General features: G+C 35.0%; 1 protein-coding gene across 12 annotated transcripts in view; it reads right to left on the bottom strand.

The window, feature by feature from the left end:
- Positions 1–13,839: 13,839 nt before the first annotated feature.
- Positions 13,840–24,993, bottom strand: part of ETV1 (ETS variant transcription factor 1) — a 90,226-nt gene continuing 79,072 nt past the window's right edge. For all 12 annotated transcript variants that reach the window (XM_088797725.1, XM_088797720.1, XM_088797718.1 and 9 more), the window contains 2 exons: positions 22,132–22,233; positions 13,840–16,640 (listed from right to left, as the gene is read on the bottom strand). In XM_088797725.1, coding sequence (XP_088653851.1) covers positions 16,419–16,640; positions 22,132–22,233 — 324 coding nt within the window. In that variant the 3' untranslated portion in view covers positions 13,840–16,418. The remainder of the gene's footprint in view (positions 16,641–22,131; positions 22,234–24,993) is intronic.

Raw genomic sequence — 24,993 nt, 5'->3', positions numbered from 1 at the left:
CAAATATCTCAGTAACAGTAATAGGGAAGTCAGTGAGACAATGTCTAGGTTGTAACTTTGACTTTCTTGTCTCCAGAAACCTCTGTATGGCCTGATACAAAGCAGTTCTGTTCTAAATTTTCTTAACTTTTTATTATGAATGTCAATGTAGTGATGACCACCTCCTTTAAAGATGTGATTTCCACTACGAGAAACTTAATGATGAATTCCAATATTATTTTCCTTGAAATTCAGAGAGGATATTAAGGGCCAAAGCAGTTTGTTTATTCATATGAAGTTCCCCTCTTTGCAGAAAGATTACTATGTATGCCCACTCTGGAACTCAAGCATGGCCAGTTGACATTCTTGACCAATGACTATGAACAGAAGTGCTAATGTCATGTCTGAGTAGAAGGTCTGAGAGCCAGCAGATGGTTGCCATATTCTTTTTCCCCATGCCATAAAAACCATCAATGTTCTGGCCTGAGATTACACCATCATAAGGAAGTCTAGAACAGAAATGTAGCCAACCCATGGTGGATATGTAGATATAAGGCTCCTGTGACTTTGGACTCTTTATTGGACAACCATCAGCATCTTAGAATTCCCATGCAGGTGTGACAATAAACCTGAATAAGGAAAACTTAACTATCAAGCTGGTTATAGTGAGTGTGTTTAAATTTTTTTTGAGCTCTTCTGAGGTACAGGGTGAACTTAGGTTCACTTAGAAATGTGTCAGTGTGTGTCTGTATTTAGGGGTTTAGCTGTTATACATCCTGGAAGATCTACTGGTATGTAATGCCAGCGGTCTACAGATGTTATACATCCTACAATACACAAGAGAGTCTCGCTCAAGAATAGTTTGGCCCAAATGGCCACTGCGCTGGTAGAGAAACACTGGACCACAAAAACCACTTGAAAACGTGCAGGTTAATTTAAAAAAGAAAGAAAGGAGAGACGGGGAATGTGCAGATTCAATAGTTGTACTCATAATAAATATATGTAAAGTGTATATTAAAATTTGAATTTTTATTGAAATAGGTTACTGCATCTGTTCAGAAATTCATCACATTTCTAAATTTATGGCATATTCTTGAGTTCATTCTTTAATCAAAAGGTGAAATTTGAAGACTCTCAGATATACAGTATCTCCCCTTTCCAGGATTTTAATTTTTACTAATGTGGATATAAATTTATTCATTCTCAGCCTTTCCAATTGAGTGGGGGATTTTTTGCCCTTTAGAAATATTGACTCTCTTTTGCTACAGATGTTCACCTGCAGACTACCTCTATTTTGTTCCTTTCCCTTCTAACAATGCTATACATATTTTGATTTTTCATCGTGAGCTGATCCTGACACTTCAGGATCTTTCTTTGTTGCTATGCTCTGATTTCTCTCTGTACCTTTTAATTATTCTAGAAAATCATGTTTCCAAAAGGAATAAATTGAGTCTTCCAAAAGGGATCTAAACGTATATTCAGAAACTGATGAATCTTTTTCAACCTCATCTAATAGGTCAAACATCCTGTTACATCTCTTGGGTGATACCTGACATTGTAAACTCATATGAAAGTTGCTGTTTGCTCTCAGTGTCACCTTGTTGCATCCTGCTGAATGTTTCTTTCCTTTCCAAGTTACTCTTGTGCTTTTCAGTTGATATATGCATTTCTCAGTTGCACCCAGGCACTGCTATAATTTTACTGGCCTCACTGCTTTTAGTGGCACCTCCCCATTTAGTATGAACTATGAATTTCATTGGAATGCTTCTACTCTTTCCCATTTATTTAATTAGGTAACATATTTAACTTCCACCATGAGGGCTGTATCTAACATGAAGTCTACACCGTCATATAATTCGTATCCTGAACACTAAAAAGTCAGGCCACTGAGAAAGCTTGTGCTATCTTCTTCATGAATCTTTAGTATAAAGCCAGGCAGATTGGATGACTTAAAGAACTGGCTCATTCTGAGACACAGAAAAAGATCAAATAACAGCATCATGACAGAATCTTAGAGCATTAAGTGAATTAAATAATCCAGTGATATAAGTAACTATTTTCAAAAGCATAAAAATGTTTGAGGCCAAATCTATTTTCTCCTTCCTCTAAATCTGAGTTGATTGTATATAATGTCTGAAATCATGGGGTGCATTCTGAATCCTTTATTTCATTTTTTTTTATCAAATCTGAGAAAGCTGTGTGAATGTTAATATGTATTGAATAAATTCTGTGATCACTATAGCACCTTATAATGATGTGTTCCCAAGCTGCCATATCACGGTTGATTATTACTTCTTTCTCTTTGCAATCCTTCATTTAATTTCCATTCCTTACCCCAGTGTTAATATTCCTGACTATTTGAATTCATCTTAGAGTTCATGAGATGCTGTATCAAATGTTTTGCTAAAATCCAAATGTATTACATCTCCCACATTGCATTCATCCACTAATCTTGTAATTCAATAAAAAAAGCAATCAGATTTGTTTGGCATGATTTGTTCTGTGTAAACCCATGCTGCTTATTGCTCAATGGTGCTTAAATGATAAGCAGTGCTCAATGCAAATTTTCTCATTTAACTTCTCATTTTAGCTCAGAAAAGTCTACAGTGTTTTTCTTCATAGATCTTATCCTGGCACATAGTTCATTTCTAGGTCCTAAAAACCAGAAATCAAAAAGAACCTACTAGTTTTATCATGGTACCATTTTTCTCTTTCTGCTTTTATATTACCCATTTCCCTCATTCATTATCCCTACATCTTAATATAGAATTTCATTAAATTTATTATGTAAGTAATCCCTTTAGTCATATTTTTCTATAACATCTTTTTAGGAAAAGTGTTAATTGATGGTAGGGACACAAGAAGACTTTAAGAATAAAATTTATTTCAAACATCTCTATTTAGAATATAGAGTGATGCCTTTGTTATATTTATGCAATTATCCATATTATTCATGTAATGTAATAAAGATATAGTTGTAATTTATTGCTTAAGTCTGAATGTCACGTGTAATGGATGCCAATCATTTCATTTTAACAGATTCTTTCACTTACACTTGACCATAATTTAAATTTGTTATGGATTGAATTGTGTCCTCCCCCCAAAAAAAGATATGTGGAGTCTTAAATCCAGCATGTCAGAATGTAACCTTACTTGGAATTAGGGCCTTTACAGAGGTAACATAACATGAAGTCATTAGAATAAGCTCTAATCCAATTTTACTGGTGCCCTTCTGAAAAGAGAAACAGTATATAGAGGCAGACGCAGAGGGGATTGGATGTGAAGACACATGAGAAAAATCCAACTATCCGCCAAGGAGAGAGGCCTGGAACAAATCCAATGTTCAGAAGGTGCCAGCCCTGCCAACACCTTGATTTGGGACTTCTAGTCTCCAGAATGTGTGACCATAAATTCTGCCGTTCAAACCATGCTGTTTGTGTTACTTTGTTTCAGCAGTCCTAGCAAACTAATACTTTGCCTATCCTATATGCATACATTGTCATATTGTTTTATTCTCATTATTCCTCTGATACTTTTCTAGAACTTGGGAAATATTATTGCTTTTATGCACATGTACCACATCAGCAGGCTTTAAGGTCTTATAGGAATCAACACCCTTTTATGGAAAATGGAAGAACAAAAAAGACATTCTATATTCAGGGTTTTTCCCATTCTGAAGATTGATGGTACTATTTTTAGGGACTTTGAGAAAAACTGGACACCAAACAGGCAATTCGACTTCTTTTTAAGTTGCCAGTTACTTAAGGAAATTACTTCTCAGTCATTATGCAAGAGCTTGATGGGACTGTAAGAAAGATGCCATCCCCTTTACAGGCAAGGAGTGAGTACACAAACCCAGGGCAAAGTCTTGGGTTCTCTCTCCTGGGTTCCAAATATTGGGTAAAGAGGTGCAAGAAAAAGAGATCCAAGACGGCGGAGTAAATAAACTGTGGTTGCCTCATCCTGTGAACACATCAAAATTACAACTAAATTATACAAAAATCAACCAGGAGAACCATCTGAAGCTTAATTGAACAGAAGTTTTATAATACGGATATAAAGAAGCTACATCATGACTGGTACGAGGGGCAGAGACACAAAACGGGCTAGTGCCACACTCACATGTGGTGGTTAAAAATCAGGGGAGATATCTTGACCACAGAGATTCCTCATGAAGGAGAGAGGGACCCCAGCCCCGCACGAGGCTTCCCAGCCGGAATACTGGTGCCAGGAAGAGGAGCCCACAAAGCATCTGGCTGTGAAAAACCCAGATGTCCTATTAAGGGGCCTGTGCAGGTACTCACCCTGGGCTCCATTGGAGGAACGGTGACTCGGAGGGTGTCAGAGGCATATAAGGAGAGACTGAGTGGTGTAACTTTGGGGTGAGGACTGGAAGGACAGTTGCCGTTTTCCCTGTGAGGGGTCCTGTTCATTGCAGCTGTCAGACTGGCACCATCTTTCCTGGGTTGAGTCCCTCCCCAATGCCTATGGTCAAATCTGAATCTGAATTGGTATGGTGAGCTGCGATTGCTCCATCCTGCTGACTCACTGAGACTCCGTCACACCCAACTCCATACTGCAGGAGGCTTTATCAGGGGCTGAAACTTATGGGTGCTGGCAGGTGACAGCAGGCCTCTTAGGGAGCTACTCCAGACCTGGTACTGGTGGCAGCCATCCTTGGTTCAAAATGTGGCCTCTGCCATGTGCCTCCAGGTACTGCACAGCCAGTGACCAACCATGGATTGCTTTGTAGCTCCTACCAGGTACTTCTCTGCCAGTAACAAGCAGTAGCTGGCGTGGGCCTGCACTGGAGCACCTCCCACAAGGCCCTAAAATCAACATACTTGGAGGTTGGCTTCAGATCACAGCAGAGCACCACCCAATTAGCCCCACAAGTGGCACACCCAAAGGGCCATCTCAAAAGGCACCAGACACAGTTGGGGCAAATCCCACTCCATGCAGTTACCCCCCACACACAGCAACCTATAAACTGTGGACGTGGCCAAACCCCACAGCAAATCAGCCTGAGGGTCAATCCCACACACTGATATGCTAATAGCAACCAAGGCTCCAATGCAACAGAAGAACACATACAACCCACACAAAGGACACTCTTGCAGCACCCACTGCAGATGCCCAGGGACACTGTGCCACTGAGCCCCACAGGGCATCTACTACATAAGACCATGTGGCCAAAACCGGCGTTGTAGCCTATCTACTTAACATATAGAAGCAAACACAGGGAGGCAGCCAAAATGCGGAAACAAAGAAATATTTACCAAATGAAAGAACAGGATAAAACTCCAGAAAAAAGAACTAAATAAAATGGAGGCAAGCAACATACTAGATACAGAGTTCAAAACACTGGTTATAAGGATGCTCAAGAAACTTAGTGAGGACCTCAACAAAGAGATAGAAAGCATAAAAAAGAACACCGACACTAAGAAAGAAAAGTCAGAAATAAAGAATATAATAACTGAAATGAAGAATACACTAGAAGGAATTACAAGCAGACTGGATGAAGCAGAGGATCAAATCAACGATTTGAAAGACAAGGCACCAGACAACACACAACCAGAACAGCTAAAGGAAAAGAAAGAATAAAAAAAAAAAAATGAGGATAAGAGACCTCTGGGACACATCAAACATAACAACATTTGCATTATAGAGATAACAGAAGGAGAAGAGAGAAAGCAAGAAATTGAGAATATATTTGAAGCAATAATGAATGAAATGTTTCCTAACCTGGCAAAAAAAAAAAAAAAAAAAAAAAGACATAAAGACATACAAGCTCAGGAAGTGCAGAGAGTCCCAAACAAGATGAACCCAAAGAGGCCCACACCAAGACACATTATAGTTAAAATGACAAAGGTTAAAGACAAAGAGAGAATCCTAAATGCAGCAAAAGAAAAGCAATTACCTACAAGGGAGCTTCCATAAGACTGTCAGCTGATTTCTAAACAGAAATTTTGCAGGCCAGAAGGGATTGGCAGAAAATAGTCAAAGTGATAAAAAGAACGGACCTACAACCAAGAGTACTCTACCTAGAAAAGGAATCATTTACAATCAAAGGAGAGATAGAGTTTCCCAGACAAGAAAAATCTCAAGGAGTTCATGAACATCAAACCATTATTACAAAAAATCTTAGAGGGACTTCTTTAAGATCGAAAAAAAAAAAAAAAAAAGTTTTTTTTTAAATTAATAAAATGGCAATAACTATATACCTATCAACAATTACTTTCCATGTAAATGGATTAAATGCTTCAATCAAAAACATAGGTTAGCTGAATGCATAATAAAACAAAAGCCTTACATATGCTGCCTACAAGACACTTCAGATTGAAAGTCATACACAGACTGAAAGTAAAGGGATGGAAAATGTTATTTCATGGAAATGAAAACAAAACAACAATAAAATAAAACTGGGGTAGCAATATTTATAGCAGACAAAATAAACTTTAAAAAAAGACAAGAGACAAAGAAGGACCCAGTGTTCGCATTTTTGAGTATTTATCCAAAGAAACCCAAAACACTACTTCAAGTGGACATGTGCATCCATATGTTCATTGCAGCATTATTTACAATAGCCAAGATGTGGAGGCAGCCTGGGTGTCCATTGGATGAGTGGACAAAGAGGAGGTGGTACCTATATACAATGAAATATTATTCAGCCATGGAAGGGAATAGGTTCTTGCCATCTGTGGCAGTATGGATGGACCTGGAGGGTATTATGCTGAATGGAGTATGTCAGACAGAGAAAGATAGATGCAATGTGATTTCGCATATGCGTGGAATTTAAAGGAAAAAATAAACAAATAAAACAGATACAAACTTATGGATACAGAGAATATTTTGATTGGTGCCAGATGAGAGAAGGGTTGGAAGTGGGTAAAAAGGGGGAAGGTGTTAAGAAGTACAAATTGGTTGCTACACAGTAGTCATGGGGATGTAGAATATAACACAGGAATATAGTCAATAATATTGTAATAACTACTTGGTGTCAGATGGGCACTAGAGTTTTTGGGTGATAGATGGGAGGGATGTTGGGGGGCAGGGTGAAAAAGGTAAAAAGATTAAGAAGTACAAATTGGTAGCTACAAAATAGTCATGGGGATGTAAAGTAAAGCATAGGAAAGTCAATAGTATGATAATAACTATGTGTAGTGCCAGGTGAGCAGTAGACAAGGGGGCCACTTCTTCAATTTATACAAATGTCTAACCACTATGCTGTACACCTGACATTAATATAAAATAATATTGTCAACTGTAATTGAAAGATTAAAAGGTGGGCAGGAAGGTGAAGGGCAGTAAGTAGTACAAATTTCCAGGTATAAAACAAGTCATGGGGACATCAGATATAGCATGGGGAATGTAGTTAGTAATATTGTTGACACCATGGCATGATGTCAGATGGTTGCTGGACTTATCCTGGTGATAACTTCTTTAGGTATATAGATGTTGAATAACTATGGTGTACACCTGAAAATGCTATAATGTGTGTTATCTATATTTTTTAATACAAACCTAAAAAAGAGAGATGTAAAAAACCAAAGAATGAAATATTCATTTCAGTAGTACTGACCTGAATAAATTTATGATTATTTCCTTCTATTATGATGTTTTAAGCTAAGTTCTTTGTTATTTCCATCAGTTTTACCATCTACGCACTATTCTTCTAAAGCTCCTTTTTCAATTTAAAACAGGTAGTCATGGTGCATTCATTTTCATGAGGACATATCTATAGTTCATAAACCTTAAAATCTATCTAGTTCAGCCTCAACAAAAAACATACAGATGTCTATGTCCCTTATTCCTGTAAATCCCATCATTCCTTGACTGATATATAACATGCAGAAATATAAATATAAAATTTATGATAACAATTGTAGACCACAACAGATATAGAGGGGGGAAAAGGTTAATTTTATCAGGTAGGGGGACGTTTCAGAGATATCTCTCCTGGAGAGATAGTGAGATGATTCAATCACAGAAAGTCATTATTAGAGACTTTCTGATCTAGGGTGCAGGTAAAGTGAATTTATTTTCCAAATTTGAAAGTAAAATTGGGCACTGTTAATAATATGCAAGGATAAAATTGGTGCACTCTCCCAGACACAGAGACTATCTGGGGTACTAGGGCAGGTAACAACTCATGAGCTTCCTGCTATAAAGTTGTCACTGCAATGGACTATTGGATGGAATGGGTCAAGAATTAGAATAACTCAGGATGCTGTACTCATCTCTATTGCCTTTTTAAAACATCATTTGTAGGTTGAGGACAGGGGGCCATTTGTTAGGGTGTGTACCGAGGATAACTATAGCATCTATGAATGGGGCCCCTTGGCTTTGAAAATCTCCCAATCAGTTGGTTTCTGTTGCTTGGAACTGTCAAATACTCATATAATGACCCCTTCATAATACAGTGAGGAGTCCCCGTATGTACGTGTACACAGCGGGTGCACACATTAAATGCTTTTAATCAAGATGCTCAGGATCATGGAAGTCCAGAAGATAGTGACTTGGCAGTCTGCCCTGCCTTGATTTTTAGTTAAATTTTCAACATCCTCCTGTATTATGGGCCACATAAACTAACACTTAGTGATTAATTAAATGTTTTTCTTTATAGAAACAGGCATGATTGAACTTAAACAGTCATTATGTGTGAATAAAACTATCCCTTTTCCCCACTGTAACTAGCATTAAGGCCACTTTTTAACCATACTCCTTTTGCATAGATTCTGTGCACTAAAGGATAGAATGTTTCAGCCTAATTATAATATACCACATTGCATAGTTCTCTAAGTATGTGTTAGATTCACATGGGTTAGTCTTATTTAGTTTTAGGGCAGGGATCACTTTTTATAAATCTATCGTATCTTCCATAGACTCTACATATTGGGGGGGAGGAGTAATTTGGATGCAGAACATAGTACGTAATCAACTGATTTTAAAGCAGTGTTTAATACCAATTTGTAGAAAATTCATATTTGGCATTTCGAAGGATTAAATGAATGGATTTCCCAACATAAAAGAAATTGAAATGAATAATCCAAAGGCTGTTCTAATATGATGTAATATTCACTCAATGAATCAATCAGTGTGCAGCATATTTCTTCTTTGGAATCTAAATTATCCAAATATTTATTTTCATATTTCTCTATGTTTTGGTTGTAGAAACACTGCTTCAGGGTTTGTACATAATCACAAATTTGAGTTAAAATAAACAGTATATTTTGGGGAAGAAGTCTTTTTTCAGTTGGTTCTATTTCATAATTTGCTTGATACTGAATTTCAGAGGTAAGCATGTGAAATAATTAAAATGACAATTTTATGGGTTATTTGTAACTTTACCTATTTATACCTGCAAAATCAGCTCTTTGTGAAATAAACAAGTAAAAATCAACAAAACAAATTTGGAATGTATCACATTTGGGCCTGGTATTTTCTGAGGAAAAATTAAATATAATAGTAGACTCTTACCTAATCAGATGCTGCCTTTTCAATAATAAACCAAAAGTTTACTCTGTAAGTGAATGATTCTAAACAAGTCACCTTAATTTATGTGATTAAGTACCATATTTCAAGGAACAGATCTTGAAAGGAACCTATAAGACATCTTAAAAGTCACAGACAAATATTCAATTTATTTTAATTTAGGAAGTTCTCAGGGCTTAGACTAAAGATATGGTGAGGGTGTGGTGGAGAGATGCCCAATTTATCTTGCTAGCCTAATTTCACATTAATTAAACACTGTTATTAAAGCTAGCATGTTTCTGATTGGGAATTTTTTTTTCCTTAAAAAGTTATCTGAAATTATCACTGTCTTAAAGAGTTTAAGCGTAGCTTCAGTATTGTTGTGTCTTTATAATACGTTAACCAAATTTGTCAATTCAAATAAAAGAAACATGAGTGAAAAAGATCAAGTCAGTTTGACATGGCTTGTTTTAAGGGGCTGTTTTTATTTGTTAACATACACTTAAGTAACTGAGTTATTTCCAAAACATCCAATAAGTTGGTTATCTAAATGAAGTTTTTTTCCTGCAACAATCATTGGGCCTTTGTAGAAATAATGTTTATACATAATGTGCATTTTTCACTTCTTAAATACAACTATTAAACTATGGTATAAAATCAAGGCCAACCATTAATAAAAAAGTAATGTGAATTATTAGAAAGCATAAAGTTCTATGTTTTTTACATTTCTAATTCTAACATAAAACAAAGTATCTCCTGTAGTATTTTTAACAATAAAGCATTATTTGGAAATAATGGTGATGGATGCACAACTTCGTGAATGTAATAGAAGCCACTGAATTGTACAATTAAAAATGATTAAAATAGCAAGTTTTATGTTATATATATTTTACTACAATTTTTTAAATGGAAAAAAATAGAGAATTCAAGGTGTAAGAGTATTTTAAGTATAAAGTAAAATATTTCTGTCAAATTAAAAGGTAGGATAAAATTTTGCAGTTTAAAACATAGTGCCACATGCATTCTTATCTTCTTATTTTATCCCCCACCACATTTTTCTTCTGCCAATAAAATTCACTTTCTACAGGACAAATAGTTTTACTGGATATGCAGAAAATTAAGAGGTATGTAAGAGGTCACAATCCCCTTTGCAGCAATGTGACTTTTTTTAAATTAAGACTATTTTTATAAAATAGTTTCTATGCTTTCAGTTCTACCTTCTACTTCAAAAATCCAGTTGTTGTTTCTTCTGAATCATGTGACTTCAAATCTTCTAGGTTTTAAAGTGTTCTGGGGAAAAGTCATAAAAGCAGTGTTAATTTTCTGAGGAGTTTGATCAGTACATCTGTCTCTGGAGATCATTAAGCTCTATCCCTGTCCAATAGGAAACAAAAAAATCACTTTGATTTCTAAATACTTAAAGACTCAAAATACATACATATACATACATACATGCATACATACATACATAATTATGGCTTGTGTTGGTGTTGTTTAAATAGTACTTCATTTTCTTTTCAGATTTTTCTGTAGACTATTCAAAAATTGTTAAAGAAATAAATTCTAAGTAAGAATGTTTAAGGAAAATGTGAGTCATGGTTACCTACATTTTTAAGTTATTAAAAATTTAAATCGAGAAAGGTGCTAGGTCCAGATTACACAAAGAAAGTAGGGCTTATGAGTTTGCTTGGGATCACATGACATCTTGACACAAAGACATTTTGGTTTTACCATTAGCCTCAGCTTCTCAAAGCCAATCAAGCGATGGAGGCAGTAATGTATGTCACGTTGACTGGCTCATGGGAGTCACTGAAATAATTTCGATAGTTCCTTTACCAAAATTTCTTGCCAATACGGTTGCTGAAGGGAAAGAGGAAAAAAGTATTTAAAGAGAATAGAACATAGAACTAGAAACAGTTTTATCAGGTATCCTGGGATCTGTTACCAGAAAGAGAATCATACTTGATAATTGACAGAAAGAGTACAGACACGACTCAAGTGCCTTGATCATAAATTAAATGATTAAGATGTTACAGATGCTTAGAAGCAAGTCAAAACTTTAGACTTCATCGGTTTTAAAATGTGCCGTCTTCCAGAGTGATCACGATAGTCTAATATTTTCAGTTTCTGGGCTTTTATTTTATATTTAAATTTTGAGTATATTTAATTTGCTATAATCACATAAATTTCATAGCATGTTTTCTTAATCCATAAATATTCTAATACATCCAAGCGAATTAAAAAATTTCTCAATAGAAACATCATTTTAGAATGGAATATCAGTCGATATGCAAAAAAAAAAAAAAAAAAAAACTACCTTACATGTGAATTCATAAACCATAGCTATTCTATGTATACTTTTAATTGAACGTTCTCAAATGATCAATATTTCTATAAAGGCATTCACTACTCTAATCAAAGTATCTCTTCTTAAACTATATTTTTCCATAATTTCTTTTTATAAATCTTTCTAAACCAAATCTTATAAGTTTAAAAAAAAAAAAAAAGAGCCAAGCCCTGAAAGTACTTGCTGTGTTGAGCAAATTGGGCCAAATTCTTCAGTATCATGTCCAACACTGATAGCTTATGGAAACTTGGCTTTTATGCAATTCTTATCATAATTGCTCAATATGTCCATTTGCTTTCTTTAACTTCCTCCTATTACTTTTACCCAATTACTATTTTTTAATACGTCCATTTCTCCCCTGCCTCATATCAAACTGCAACTGGAAAATATTTCGCACTCATTTCTTTTTAAGTTTTAGGTGTTCTCTTTTAAGATACCAAGTAAGGAACATTCAGATGGCCTTCTCCTCTGTAATGTTTTGTCATAAATTCTGGAAATGCTGCCTTATAGACAAAGCGGCTCACTTTAGAAACTCCTATAATCGGGCCAAATGCTATCTTGGATAATAGATTTATTTCCTTGTCATATAAAGGTAAGTTGACTCATTCTAGAATTGTTCTTCTGAGTAACAGACATATGCTACATATTATTACCTAATAGTAATCACTTGCAGATGTTAAGACGACATAGTAACAACTCACTAGCACCAAATTTATTTTAAAAAATATAATCGGTCTTGGACAACAGAATTAACTGTGCTACTACTCTGTAATTATCACACCTGTGTTTTTTTCCCCTATTACATAATGTTTACATGAAGGGGGATTAAATAATCTAAAAGCTTGATGGGATTACCAGATGCTTTGATGAAATAGATGAACTCTAATATAGAATGCGATCTGTACCATTTATGCAGAATAAAGCAGAGACTATCTCAATGGTAAACAATGTTTTTCAGTAATTTCTAATCACAGTTTCATCAATAGAACTTTTTAATCCATAGGTAAGTCAATCAGTATTTTTACTACAGTGTCTTCCTCTGTGTGGTAGGCTGAATAAAAGCAACTCCCCACTACCACCTCCATACTCATGTCCTGATCATGGGAACGTATGAATATGGTATCTGGCAAAAGGGACTTGGATGATGTGATTAAGTTAAAGATCTTGAGAGAGGGAGATTGTCTTGGGTTATCTGGGTGGACCCTAAATGTAATCACAAGTGTCCTTAAAAGACACAGGCAGAGGGAGATTTTGCTACAGTAGAGGAGAAAGGGATGTGACCATAGAAGCAGAGATTTGAATGAAGCCAGGAGCCAGGAGTCAGGAATGTCAGCAGCCTCTAAAAGTGGAAGATGCTAGAGTGGGATTCTTTGCTGGAACCTCCAAAAGAACCAAGCCCAGCAGACACCTGATTTATTCCCTTTAGACTCATTTTGGACTTACGATCTCCAGAACTGTAAGAGGATACATTTGTGTTGCTTTAAGCTAATGAATGTGTGGTAATTTGTTACATCTACAGGAAACTAATACAGGCATACCTCAGAGGTATTGTGGGTTCCTTTCCAGACCACCGTTAATAAAGCGAGTATCTCAATAGTGAGGCATAATCTTTTTGCTGATGGACGGTCTTGTCTTCAGTTTGTAAAAAAAAAACACAACACCTTTGAAGCACAATCAAGTAGTGTGCAATAAAACTGAGGTATGCCTGTACAATCTGTAAAAAGTTTCAGTTAAATGACCTCCAAGATCCTTCTATGATTTGAGAAAACTGCTCTGCACTATCAGCATTGTGGATTTTTATTTTTAAGCATTTTTAATAGGCATAACTTAAGAAAAATTATGTTTCGTTTGTTATTTGGGATGTAAAATTGTTTGCTGTTATTTGTCAGTTGAGTATTAGTATGTCATCATTAAGAGACAGTAAACACTAGGGGAGATATTTTAGTTACTCTTACCAAGTTGAAGAAAAAATGTTTAATTTTTAATTGATTTCTATGTTTGAGTAGCCAATTCAGTTAGAAATTCAAAACACAAGAATGTTGCAGAAATCAGCTGCCAGATTTATTAATCTATCTGAAAATAGAAACACAACCAAACAAAAAGTAGAATAAAAATAGAACTTAAAGAAAAAAAACAAAAAACAAAAAACTTCAGATCCATTTCCCGAGTGTATAATGCAATGTTTTAAACCCTTCTGTATTGGAAATATCCTTAATGTTGGCCAATTACTTATTTTGTTCAGTGAGTCACTACCTTAAACAGCAAAATATATAGTTTGTCCTTAAATATTATATAATTAATAACAGTTTCTCTTTTGAAACCTTAAGATAACTGATAGCTCAATTCTTCCCTCCTGGCAAACTAGGAGTGTAATTTTAAAAAGAAAAAAAGAAAAGGAAAAAGAAAAAGGAAAAGAAGAAGAAATAGAAAAGGAATACAATTTTCATTTAAATCATATTTTAAAGACCCACTTTCAATTTTTCCTTCAAAAAAAAAAAAGAATTATCCTTCAATTTCTCCAAATATAACAATTTTCCTCTCAATAAAACTTTAGCTGGCTATTTTAAAACCTGTTTTTTATTCTAAGTACTATAAATGGCTACATGAGCATAGTAGGGTGAAAAAAATGTTCTGATTTTTAAGGCATACTTATTAGCCCACAGTGGGCCTAATGGTATATAACGTATGTGCAGAACAATCATTGAAATCAAAGGTTACACACATCTTGAAATTAGAAATTTTTTATAGGATTAAATGTGAATAATATTTATTATGATATGTGGATTTCCCAATAACTGTTCAATTTAGCGATGTGTGGGAACATGGGTGGCTGGAACATCGTTCAACAATCTTTCCTGTGCCCATCATGAAATGGCTTTCAGGGGTTGTTTTCAAATTTGTGTTTAGAATTTTTTTTTTTTTTAACATTTTGCTATAAACTCTTAAAAAAACTGTTGTTCCTCTGGGATACTGATGGACTGAACAAAATTCACTTGTGTTACTTGGCTTGGTTAGCAAGTTATTCAAGAGATACCATGACACCATTCACTTATGGTTGTTTCAACGTGAACGGAACAACATACATATCCTGCTTTCAAAATTTTCTCCAAATGCAAAACAGAAACAAAACAAAAACCTTTGAAACTTTAAATCTTTAAATCTTCTTTCAAACAATCCAATAACATTTACATGAGTGTCAAAACAAGATGATGGATATCAGTGCCAGCACTATGTCATACAGCAACTTCCTCATATATTTTAACAGTTTGTAAATAATTTTCCATTTCACGAAAAGTTACAAAAGTTTCCACAGTTTCCTTAGCAAGCTGAAGCTTACTCTTCATTTGTCAGTGTGCATCAAAGCTGCTTATAGCATAGCATGGCATAAGCTACTTCTTAAGCAATAAATGGTTTGAGTCATCTATTTTGTCCTGAAATGCTATCTGTAGTTAATTGCATTGCTTATAAATGTAATAGTAAGTTCAGCATGAAAGAGAATATTACAGAAAAGACAGCAGCAGAAGCATTAGCATTATCTAATATTTATATATGTTATCAACATAACACAGCAGTAAAAGGTTTAAATGCATATCAGTGGGTACCATCTCTAAAAATTACTATAGTACCTATTTAAGTGTATTGGATATTTTTCTTAAGGAATGCTTGCTGTGTCTAGAACAGCATAATATGTGATTTAGTACAGTTAATTCTTATTGATTAAATAATGTTTTTATGTGCTGAAGGAAGTGAAAAGACACGAATATTTTTTGCTTCATTGTGATCCCAGATTTAACATTTAAATGAAGGTCTCAAAGGACCATGATGTATCTTTATTTAACAGAAATGGGCTTCAAACTTTTTAAATGATAGTATGATTTGTATCTAAACAGCAAGGTGGCACCAGATACATGTAATGCTACTGGCCTGTGACTCAGTTTGAAGCCAGAGTCCAAAATCGTGCCCCTCATTTACAGTTGTATTGATTATTCAACTTCAGAGAGAATTACCCATTTTATGGTTATCCTCTGTGAGTCATATATAAAGCAAAACAAACAAACAGACAAAAAAACAGCAAATGCAATCTCTAAATACCTTTCTACAAGAGGTGCAAAAACAGTTATCTCTAACAATTAAACTGCCATTTACAGATTTCTTTGTACACCTTACACTCAGAAATGACAGGGGAAGATGCCCAAGGCAAATAGTCTCCAAGTGGATATTTACACAATGTGAATTAACTGTACCATAGATACCCAGAGACAATGAACATTTTTTTGTTGTTAGGAAATCAAATAAACATGATATAGCTTCATCATACTTAAAACCTGTAGGACCCCATCCCAAGCCTAAGTAAAAAGTAATCCCCAATGCCCCCCACCCATTATCTTCCTGTTACACAGAATAAATGTTTAGATTACTCCCACCCACCCTCAAATAAAGTGCGCAGTCCATGGCAGACCATAGAATAATGCAACAGGAAAAAGCCCCTTCTTGTGTATTATTATTTTAAAATAAAATACAAACAACAAAAATCAAAGATTCAAGAGAATTCAGAGATTCTCTGCATCTTGCAAAAAGACGGCAAGAGCAAGGAGGCCCTGCTTGGCTGTCACTTGTGTTAATATACGTAGCCTTCATTGTAGGGGTGGGGGTTGCAGCAACCCCCTTCAGGCATGTAGGCCATGCTTTCATCAAAGTGAGACAGCGGCACTGTGTCCTCTTCATTGATGTGACGTTCCATGTCTGTCTTCAGCAGCGGGCGCTGGTTATCTGGAAAGGCCATCGAGAAGAGGGCTTCTGGATCACACACAAATTTGTAGACATATCTCTCTCCAGCCACCTAATGAAAACATGGAAGAGAAAAACCCATCCTTATGTATGGAGCTGGATGTGAACTAGACTTACTATGGTGATCATTTAGAAATATTTACAAATATCGAATCATTATGTTGTACACCTGAGATAAATCTAATGTTGATTGTTAGTTATACCTCAAAAAACAAATAAACAAAATCCCACACATCTTCACCATACCAGATGGAGAAGGAAAGGGAAGGAAAAGAACAAAAACATGGTTTAATACACCAGAAAGGATGGATCAAAGAAAGAGCAACCAAGTATTTGCAGATACACATAAAAGAAAATAAAGGTTTTACTTTGTGAAATAAACTATGGTTCAATTGAGGGAAGTGCAAAACATTGGGTAATATTTACATTTATTCCACATATAAGTGAAAAGATTAGCAGTTTGCATGTTTTAATATAAAGGTAAACTTACATACATTGTTGGGAGAGGGAACAATGATTTCACGCACACATCTCACACTAAAAGTTTTTTTTTTTCTTGTTTTAAAAGGTAATATCTATACGTGTAAAATAACTGGACCTTTAAGGTATAGTGTGTCCCTTCTGATATTACAGTTCTGAAATTGTAGAAAACTAAACTTCCAAACCGTAAAAGTAAAACGTGCTGTGTTCCTAATAAGACTAGACTAGTGATTCACCAATTCACAGGGTGAACTATTTTTTTTTCCCCTACTGTGTATTTTCATAAAAAAAAAAAGATGCATACCCTTATTTAAATGAAAGATGGATCAAGACGACAGCATTATCCTGGGTACATCACTTTTAAAAATGAAGGCAAGATGCATTAGACAGAAGTTAAGGATGTGTGTAAAGTGTCAAATTGAAGTAAGAGGTGTAAAAAAGTGAAAGGAATTTAAAGTACACAACGCATAGGAAGGAGAGGAGAAAAAGAAATGTGACAGCTACTTGAAATAAAGAAATGGCGTAATTTGTAGGGAACGACATGTTCTAGACTTAAATTTTGAAGAGTAATGCTTCTCTAGGAAGTTATAAACAATTGAGTGAAACAAAGATGGTCCCCCTTCGACCCACCGCCATTAATAAACAACTCCAAGTTTCTCAAAACGGGGGAGGAAGGAGGTGTAAGGATGAATATGATTCTTTGTATTAACTTTGATAGTAACTTTTTGTGCGTATCTAGAGTTCAGTAATTTTAGAAAGGTGAAAATTAATCCTATCCATCAAATAGGCACGGCTAGTTGCTTTTTGATGTGGGGAATAACGAGTTCATAGTTTACTAACGATCTGTATATGTTTGGAAAAAAAGAAACGATTCCCAAAGAGCACTGCTGTTCTGGACTCAGATTTACAATATTTTTTGCTCTGGGTTTTTAACCCTGTAAGAGGAACCAATTTAGAGAATCCAAATAATATGAATACTCTTAGATTTGAAAACAGTCAATACTTAGTTTTTATGAATTTGGATATGTTTCTTAAACTGCCCTCAGTTCCCCCTTTCTAAAAGTAAAATGGGGATGGGAATGGCTCCTTGGAAAGAGCGTCTGTTGTAAGATTGAGATAGAAGTCCCTGGTATACTGCGTGGCAAACAGAGGAGCCTGGCATAAATGTATTCACTTTAATCCTTTATAAAAAGGAAATTAAGTTCATAAAAGTGAAATTGTGATATTACCATAAAAATAAAAATATCAGAAACAAAGCTAAGATGCTGAATCCTGGTTTTCCTATTTATATTTGTTCAAAGAATTTTGAGAAAAAAATAAAATGAATGCTTCTCATACCTCAGAGCCTCAGACCATTTAATAACCTGCTTGGTTTTGTTTGAGGCTGTGGAGAAAAAGGTACTTACTTTAGGCTACTGGAGTTTTTTTTGTCCAACCTGTTGCTATTGGTTATAATTGGAAATGATTTGATAAATCAGTGTGGAATTAAAATGTGTAACATGCAATCAAGATTATAAAAACCTCTTAAGGATTCTGCCTTGACTCACTGCTTCCTTCCATTTTTCTTTTGAATAAACATTTTTAAGACTATTACTATATTTATTGGACTATGTAAAAGGCTGCAGAGTTTACAACAAGGGATGATAACCAAAGTAAGGAAATAACAATGTCTTCCATTACTAGAGTTGCAACTTCAAAATGGAAAGTATGCCCAAATTGCAAAGCTGAGATAAACAAAACATGACTTCTGCAAGAGAGATGAATCAGAATAAAACAAGGAGGAGTTTTTTGAACTGCGCTTTAAAAGACTAGATATTTAAATTATGTGTTAAGTTTTTAAATTTCAGAATACAGGGATACTGGAGGAAAATGAACAATTACAGATTAAGCCCCCAAAATAATGATCTATCATTATATCTTCCACAAATAACCACTATTAAAATATTTGTATATACTTTTCCAGGTATTTCTAAATTTTGAAACAGAAGTATACACATGTACTGTCTATAAGGTATAATAAACATTATTACTCTGCCATTTCTTAGTTCTCCCATGACTACTGAAATAATCTGTGTTGTGGTTTATTTTTTACACATTTAGATCCACTTGGTCATTTTTATTTTATTTTATTTTTATTTTATATTTTTATTTTTTATTTCATTTTTAATCTTTCCACTTAATTTTCTATTACATACAACACATATATAAAGTTTTAAATTCATTTAACAAGTGTAGTTGTATAAATATTTTCCCTTACACATTGAAACATATAATTCTACACCACAGTTGATTTTCTTTAAAAAAAAAAAAAAAAAAGGACTGCATAATTTTCCTCTGAATGACTATACTAGAATTTACTGAACCATTGGAGTGGCACATATGTTAACAGATAAAAACAACAATTCAAGACATTCTAGAAAGCACGGATAATGAGGGAGTCAGGAGCAGCAAGCAGAAAGGCTCAACACGTGTGAGGAAGAAAAGTTAACATGAGCATCCATAAAAATTGTAAAAAGCCTTGATCGTTGTGCTAGTTATAAGTAGACTTCAACTTTTGCATGTTTCATAGTAAACGATTACCCTTTCTTACGTTATACAGCAACACCCCAAAAGGTCAGTCATATATGACATTTTGCTATCCTATATTAGCTGATGAATAAATACACAGGGTGCCAAAAAATGTAAACACATTTTAAGAAAGGAAAAAAAAAAGTATTAAAATTGTAATACAATGAATGACGCTAGCACTCATTCGATTAATGCACACTTTTGAGCAAATGTCATACTACACATTGCTATCATGTAATTCAATTCAACTTCGAAAGTAATACGTAGATAACATCTCTAAAAATGTGTACATTTTTTTGGCATCCTGGTACTCGCAAATAGTTTTCTTTGGCAATTAGAGCCTAATAGGAAAAAAATGTGAGGAGCAGCCACATTTGTATCTGCATTTCAACATCTATGCCATTATTTATTTGATAGTATCTTGCCTTATTAATTTATTAAAATAGGAGGTAAATAAATGAGATAACTGGAAAAATAAATAGGAACATGCAAGTGGTGATACTAGTACTAAGAAGCATAAGTCTGAACACTTTTGAGAATATTTAAGACCAGCGATGACATCCTGGAGATAGCCAGTCAAACACTGTGTCTGAAAGCAGAGGTGTGTGTGCTTAGAGATCTTTTAATACTTTTTAGTGCCCTGTGAATGATATCTTTAATGAGGTGTTAACAGTTGAGACACAAAGCCAAGTATGCCTACATTGTGAGATGCACTCAGAGCTACCATTTGTTTGAGACTTTTATTGTGCCAGATACAATGCAAGTGTCTCAAACACATTATTTCATAATCACAACAACTTTTGAGAGGTAAGCACACCACCATTCAGCAGGAGAAGCTAGCTTATCTGTTCAAAAAGGTGATCCGATAAGAAGCTAGCATGCAAACCTAAATCATGACAGCATTTTCCTTTACTGCTGAGCAACACAGCCCAGGGGAATTATTGAGTACCTACTGTGCCAGTCCACTCGATGTGCACTGGAATTAGAAAGATGGTGATGAAAATGAAAGGACTGGGATGCATTTGAAAGGATTTGGCTACCAATGGAAGTGGTGAATGATAGAAAGGGAGGAATTAAAAATGACCCCAGGGTTGGGAGAGAGAAGAGAGGAAAAGCAGGTAGTAAACACTTATACATTTTGAAGGTAAGACTCAGAGACATAGGAAGCAACTGAGAATCTAATTCAGCCTTATCTTTTAAAGTATCCTGGAAGTTCTAACTTCTACCTGGCAAACTCCAGAGCACTGATTTCCTTTCGTCTAGAAAACTCAATAATGCTGTTCTCTCTGTTCTAGTGTTTCATGTACCAACTGGTCTAGTTATTTGCCCCAACTATGGTGACATAAAAATATGCCACAACCGTAACAGTTCATGCCCTCCCAAATGAACAAAAGATGCATAATAAAACTGTAAATTTCACAATGGACACACTGTAAACTTAGTTCACAGTCAAGACAATTAGATTGAATACATATGCAAGGCTGAAGGATGTTATAATAACAAATGTTCAAATATTTTACTTTCATTTATTCATTACTGTCTTCAAAAATGTTATATTCTAAGTGTAATTCATTGTTTTATCTCACTTTTTTAACTCTTTCGCTGCGTTGATTTCAAGGCTTTTTTCAAAATGTGTCAGAAATCCACAAAAAACAACAAAAAAGTTGGTATTTTGACTATTTTATGCATTTAATAACAATTTGAGATGCTTTGCATATAAATGACGTTATTTTTATGTATAAAGTTTCCTATTATTACTCATTCTCGCAAAACACAAAAATGTGGGAAAATGTAGATCTGCTTTCCTAAACTTCCTTTCTGGAAGTTCTTATCTGTACTCACGGATGTAAATATTCATTTGGATATTCCGACTATCGAGGCAAAAGCAGTAAAAAGCTACTTTCAAAGATTAAGGGAAGCTCATTTGAAATAAAACAAAATATATTTCACTTAATTCTACCAACAAAATAAGATCAAATACTTATTTTTAATAAATAGTTTAGGGTGTTAAGCTGTCAGGTATTGAGACCAGGCAAGATTTCAGGCAAGAAAAATGTTTTTCAGAATGAAAATAAGAAATGTTCTGAATGTTTTAGGAATCAAAACAAAGGGAGAAAAGTAAGAATTTGGTTAGAATTGGAATTTATAAGCAAAAGCATTTCAAAATTATATAATTCTTGAGAATAGCAGAATATTAACAACTTCTGGGAATACATACATGTAATATTAATGCAGAAACAACCTCTTTTTATGAAAGACAACAAAGTAGGAACTTCCAGAAAGTCTACTACTTGGTATATCATGTTATTACACATTTGTCTATGATGTCCACAAATTTAGAAAAGGAAAATCTTGTAAAAAGCAAAACCAAGAGCTAAGCATATGTTAAAGTGACTGAAAGCTTGCTTCAGCAATGCAATATGTGGTTTTTAAGTATGACATGCAGATTTATGTGCAACATTTCAATGAATTTTAATGCTGTATTAGCTGCTCACCTTTTGCATGATTCCTTTCTCATAATAATACCGGAGTGAACGGCTAAGTTTATCATAGTTCATAGCTGGCCTGTTTTTCTGAATGCCCCAACGCCGGGCCACCTGCCACCAAAACAGAATTACATTGTAGTGTTAAGTATTAACTTATCAACATATTCCATAGAAATTGTTCATTCATTAATTACATCCAACCAATCCAAAACACATCCAAATCAAAGAGGCAAAAGCTACCATAATCTGAATTTCCTGTGTTCCGGTTTGCTTTTTAAACCAGGCATGCCGTGATCACTCTGAAACATCACAATAGAATTCTTTGTCATTATTGTTTTGGATACAAAATGAAATGGAAATAAGGGAATGTGTTTACAGAGGGAATGAACAGGCTACAATTCACTAAAATGAGGCAAGTTTCCCATTCTGAGATACACTGTGGGGTTTTTTTTCCCCTTCTTAGTTTTTCAGATAAAAACTATAGATTAAGAGCAGCTTAGTGATCGCTCTATAAAGGTGTTTTTGTGAGGTTATGATAAACCAAAGGAAACAGATATCCTGCTTGACATTAAATAAAAGTGAACAAGTAGCACAGTGTGTATAGCACAGGAAACAGTATACAAATTAATAATCTGGACTATAAATGATTTTCATTGCCTGAAGCAGCATCAGAATAAAATTGTAGCCAATACCAAACTGGGGAATTAAACATTCATTTAGAGAATAGTAATTGGATGCTAAAAATAAGAAGGAAATGGAAAAGGTCACCATGTATATGAGCCCACAAACAAAAATCTCTAAAGCAGAATGTCCACTTTGTTGTTTAGCAAAAAATCATCGGAGCTTTCTATAATGTGGCTTTGGAGGGGCAACTTCTTTGGCAAAGAAAAGTCTTCTATGGAGCTTTAAGAAAACCTCCTTCCTCAATATTTATATATCCCCCCAGTCGCCCACCCCTAACCACCACCCTGGGCTAGCTGAAACATTATACAGACCAGTGTAGCTAAAGTCACGTTCTCATTAATTTCCACTTTTTATTAGTCTGAGCAGAAACTGCAGCTGCCACTCATACCTAGCCAACCCCAAGAGAGCATTATCTAACAGGGTTAGTGTTTTCTTTCATGTCCATGAAATTTCAAGTTGTTGCTATGTCACATATACTAAAATAGAAAAGAGAGATCACGCTGTCTCTCCACTTTATTCGCAATATATTTTCTCCAGCGTATTTTTTTTTCTTTCTTTTTAAAAACACTGATCCTTGAGCTATTTTCTCTCTCACTGACTTGTACTCCCTCAATGAAGATACAATGTAATTTAGTCACATGCATCAGTGTATTTTTTTAAGAGCACAGAGTTGGGATTTAACAGGGACATGACTATAGAGCTTAGCAAACTGTCACCGTGGCAGGTACATCTTCATTTTCCAAAGATAAACTTCATTTTAATGTAAATGTTCTGCGCAATAGTGAAATGGCAGGGTGGCAGTACGAAATGAAAGCAATACTTGTAGAAAATAAAATGTCTTTTAAAAACCTAACAATGGACATTGCTTAATAGATTTGGCAATTGAGCAGCATGTGATCCAGGAGGGGACGTGGACATAGATTATTAATATCTCCTTAAATAAACAATGATTTCTGGAAACTTATTCATTTACAAATGATTTATTTCTAGGAACTCACCAGGATGCATCGAGAAAGTAAAATATTTGCAACAAACTTTAAAAAAACATTGTGGAAGTCTCTGCGAGAGAAAGATACATTTTTTAATACTAGAAGCAGAATTTGACTTAGGATACCAGTGAATTCTTATCACTGTGGGTATTGGTAGACATTTTGAAACAATAAAATATGGTTTTAGAGCTGTAGCAATGTCACGTTCATCGTAAAGTTGAGGGAAACGGACCAATATGCCTATGAGATACAGACAAGCTATACAAGAGAAGTAGGTTCTAGAACTCTGCTGTACAACCCAGTGCCCGTAGGTAACGAACAATACTATATGGTGCACTGAAAATTTTGACGAGAAGGTACGTCCCATGTTAGGTGTTCTGAGCACAGTAAAAAAGAAAGATTGAAAGTTAAAATTAACAATTAGCATAAACAATTTCTAGGATAGTTCAGACCACCCACCAACTAGGAAAGTCCATTCAGCCCTGACATAGGACCCACCAATCACCACGACATCCAGCACCCCTAAAAGCCAAGGTACCGTTTTCAACATAAAGTGGGTGCCATGGTGGCAGTAACTGCCGTGACATCCTTATAATACTCCTGCAAATGAAAACTTTGGTTGGAAGTGAGGAGAGTGAAAAGATGATGGTGCTATAGGAGTCACTCTTATTGTCAAATGAATTAAATAGGAAAATGTAATAGTTCATTCAAGTATTATTCAACGTATTTTTTTAAAATTATGCTTGAATATGCAACAGTAAATAATGGAAACCACAAGCAGGGCCTGACTCTCAGACTTCTTGGTAACTCTTCCACCTTAAACAAGTGTAAATATCATCAAAAACTTCTACCCCGAGTCCATAGATGCTTTGCTATGTTAATAAATGTTCCCTGGAACAATTCCCTCAGATCCATGATTGATTTGAAAATAATATCTCATTGTCTTAAATATCTCAAAAAGGAACAGTTAAGGATGATATGCTTGCTGAAGTTATCCAAAGACATGGAGCGGATAATCAGCGCAGATCTGCAGTCTCACTCAGTATCATTTTAAACTGCAAGAGGAAAATATAAATGAATTGAACCCAAGGGTCATTTCAACAAGGACAGCTTCACAGCCACCTTTCAAGAGTGTGCTGACATCAACCCCCAACGAGCTGCTGTATAATACACAGAGGGTGAACATGGGCCACACAGG

Source organism: Rhinolophus sinicus, chromosome 4, assembly GCF_057876585.1.
Source record: "Rhinolophus sinicus isolate RSI-liver-muscle chromosome 4, RSI-T2T, whole genome shotgun sequence".
Taxonomy (NCBI): domain Eukaryota; kingdom Metazoa; phylum Chordata; class Mammalia; order Chiroptera; family Rhinolophidae; genus Rhinolophus; species Rhinolophus sinicus.
This window is presented reverse-complemented; position numbering and strand designations above follow the sequence as displayed.